At 40.7% G+C, this 3,683-nt stretch overlaps 1 protein-coding gene across 1 annotated transcript; it reads right to left on the bottom strand.

Moving 5' to 3' along the window:
• Positions 1-943: 943 nt before the first annotated feature.
• On the bottom strand, positions 944-1,951 carry LOC142761015 (uncharacterized). The gene is made up of 2 exons (XM_075864197.1): positions 1,831-1,951; positions 944-1,533 (listed from the first exon to the last, which is right to left on the bottom strand). Exons 1-2 carry the CDS (start codon positions 1,878-1,880, stop codon positions 963-965), a joined length of 621 nt encoding a protein of 206 aa, XP_075720312.1. The 5' UTR covers positions 1,881-1,951; the 3' UTR covers positions 944-962.
• Positions 1,952-3,683: the final 1,732 nt, after the last annotated feature.

The following is a 3,683-nucleotide window of genomic DNA, read 5'->3' as shown; positions in this document are numbered from 1 at the left end:
TATATTTTGTCCAAAAGCGACTCCAAATCTGATTATTGAGACTTGGGGTGTGTCACTGCATAACTAGGCAGATTTGACAATCAGGACTTTAGGAAACCTGAATTGCAGCCTCTATGGGAGCTATAATGGTTGATAAACAGCTTTCCATGAATCGGATTTCGGAACTTGACAGAAAAGCACACATGACCTATGACACATGACTGGTGATGTTTTTAGTTTAGGGGAAATGCTTGGAAGACCTGGAGCAGCTGGAATGTTGACTCAGGAATTGCATGCAGACTACATTGTGTCCTCTGCTGGGGTGGTTCCTTGGCAGATGGATGCAATACAAATTGATAAATATTTGGATATGGACAGTTGTCATTCCTGTGTTAGTTCTGGACAGTTTATTATGTTATCGAATTAGTTGTTCCTGGTTTTAGTTATTAGTTAGAGACTCACAAGAGATTGAGGACCCTTGACGTGGGTTGTGAGCTTATGTAGTTCTGTTCAAATATCTTTTTTTTTTTTTATTTCAACTTTTTGTTTAATATTTTTAAACTGCTAAAGGTATTGTGTGCAGAAATCGTGTATTGTGTGCAGAAATATATACCAATACCTCACTGCATATGTGATATGAGAACTTTATTAATACTGAAATTTGGAACTTAATAAAAAATGCAAGAAGACTTTATAAAAATTGAGCAAAACAAGAAGAGATGATCAGAAAAACTGTAAATAAAATTCACGCATAAAATGACTGGTGTTAATAAAAAAAATGTACTGTGTAGTGTGCTTTTCATGTCTACATAAATTCCGCATAAAGTACACATACCCATATATTCCACATAGAGTTAATGTGCCTAATCATTACTTACAGATACCCTAGACATAAAAACAAATAAATAAAAAAAATTAAAAAATTACAAAATCAATAAATTCATGCGAGATGGCTCCAGGAACATTGACACCTAGATGTACCCTCACCCTGCCCTTGGCTGAGAGTAGGTGTAGTGGCCACCGAAGTACTGGCTGGGGACATGAAACATGGCCCTATCCTGTCCTGGGAGAAGAGTGGCTGGGAAGGGTGATAACCCCTGTATTGTGAGGTCAATGTTGTTGGTGGTGGTGGCGGCGTTGCAATAAGGGATGCTTGCACACCAAGCCTGCCCTATGGCATTGCAGAGTTCCACCGAAGCAAGATTGGAGACCATCACATCAAGGACCTCTAAAATCTCCATCTCGCACCTGAGTTGCCTTTCGCAGTACACTTGCCACAAATGCATGGCGACTGTCTTCCCAAAAATGTCCTCAACCGTCTGCTCATTCCATTGGATCAGATGGGCCAGCACCTGGGCATCAATCATTGCACCTGTATCTTCCTGCTGGAGTCTTTTTTTGCGCCCTCTTGTTCTGGGTGTTGGGATCTCCACAGGGTCTTTTTGGCCTGCTGGCTCCACTACAAGAGGCTGTGGGGCTGGCTCGGACGTTCCTGCAGATGGTGACTCAATAGTTGTTTTATCCAAGTATTCATCCTGCAGACTATTGCGTGATCTATGATTGTAAACATAAATTTAAAATAAAAAAAAATTCAAAAAAGAAATAAGTACTCCCAAAATAAAGATAAATAACACTAGCAACACACCTAGCAGCATCACATTGTGTGACTGATGGAGGTATGCTATGTCCCACAGCTATGTTGGGGACGTGGCATAGCCCGATGTGTCCAAATTAGGCCTAGCAACATCACATTTTGTGACGGATGAAGGTATACTATGTCCCACAGGTATCTGGGGGACATTGCAAACGGTTGAAAATTTTTTAAAAAAAATGACAAAGTGATATACTTACGGCTCAATCTCCATCACATCATTTAGGAACCGGAGATGTTGAGTGTACATGTAGGACTTCTTCTATGATCGCCCATCGTCGCTCCGGCCCTTCGCCATTAGTTCTCAACTGTACTGGTCGCGGCAGGTGTTCCACCGCGATTTTGCATCGTTGGCTGTGAAAAGAAGATAGAAAAATAATTTTAGTATTTTAAAAACTATACATATTTACAAGGGGGGACATTTTGTCCGGTGGGGACAACTTCCTATTATTTCTCTGCTGCTTTTATGACGCTGCTTACCACCACCACCTCCGTCCCCGCCTGCTCCTTTAGGATCTTGTCCTTATAGTCCTCCCTTCGCTTTTCCCATATGACTGGGTGGTCTTGGACACTCTGGATAAGGGTCTCTACCTGTAATCTCATCAGAGACATGTTTTACTGCTGTCATTTGAATAATCTGATGTCTAACTTTGATCTGCACCTTGGGGAAGCCCCTGACAAATCACATCCGTAGCTGTACGCAATTGCGTAACCACCCATAGACTACTATGGAGAGTCTGTGCTTGCGGACAAGAATCGGACATGTTCTATAATTTTCGGATCATTTCTACAGCCCAGTCACACATCCGTAAATATACGCAAAGGTGTCCGCAATTTCCTCCGTAATTACGGATCAGGAATTACAGATGAAAACTCAGGTCGTGTGTATGGGGCCTTAGCAGTCCCAGATCAGCTATGTAATGTTGGCAGGGGTGCTGAATTTGCTTCTGTAACTGGGGCTGATATGACAGTCCCACTTACAGGGGAAAACAGCTATTTCAAAATGAATGTAAATTCAGAACACCATGACCAGCTCAAACCTCAGCAATAAACCCACTCCAATGACAAAAAACATTACAACCCTATATCAAAATGATCATTAAATGAAAATAGAAAAAAAATATGAAAACCTCTTTTGAACATAACATGGACTGACAAATCCTCAGAAGTGGTTGACAGGAATGTAATAGGATAAAATTAGAAATGCATTATTAAAATGTACAATTTGATCCATTAAATATGGTCATAACATATCCTGACAAGGAAATGGCAATACATCTTGGTAAAGTAAATATAACTTAAAGGGAACCTGTCACTAGATTTTAGAGCACTTAACCACCATAATGTTGTAATATTGCTGGGGTTTAGAGCCCTAAATATGCCCCTCTCAAAACTCTCTGTTTTAGTATTTAGCAAGACGATGTAACTTATCGGACAAGAGACCTGAGATAAGTCCAGTGCAATCAGACTGCTAGAACTCCCACTGATTCTGAGTACAGGCTTACCTGGCCGTCCCTGTGGCCCCCCATATGTGTAGCTTTTTTTCATGCCGCATCAACAGAAAATTTGGAATAGTTATTTTATTTTTTACAGTGTTCACCATGCGGGTTAAATAACATAACTGCTTTATGGTTCGGTCGTTATTGATGGCACAATACCAATTATGTGTAGCTTTTTTTTTTTGCTTTTTTTCCATACTAAAGCATTTTGCAAGGGGAAAAGTGAGTTTTTTCATTATCTTACTTATTTCAAAAATATATATATTAATTCCCACTATGGGACTTTACTATGCATTAGTTTGATCGCTTTTATAATACACTGCAATACTTCTGCATTATTGTGTATTATGCCTGTCAGTGTAAATCTGACAGGCATCTTACTAGACAATGCCTCTAAGGGTTTAAATGGTGGGGATCGGAGGTAACTCCGATCCCGCCCAATAGAGCAGGAGCCAGGCTGTCTTTCGACGGCCCGACACCTGCTCTAAGCGACACAGGACATCCATGATGGGCTTATGACTCAGTGGCGTGAAAAGTTGGCGCTGTGGCGTAAG

The sequence above is a fragment of the Rhinoderma darwinii genome, chromosome 4 (genome assembly GCF_050947455.1).
Source record: "Rhinoderma darwinii isolate aRhiDar2 chromosome 4, aRhiDar2.hap1, whole genome shotgun sequence".
NCBI classification, from domain to species: domain Eukaryota; kingdom Metazoa; phylum Chordata; class Amphibia; order Anura; family Rhinodermatidae; genus Rhinoderma; species Rhinoderma darwinii.
The sequence above is the reverse complement of the archived record's forward strand: the minus strand, read 5'-3'. Positions and strand labels throughout refer to the sequence as shown.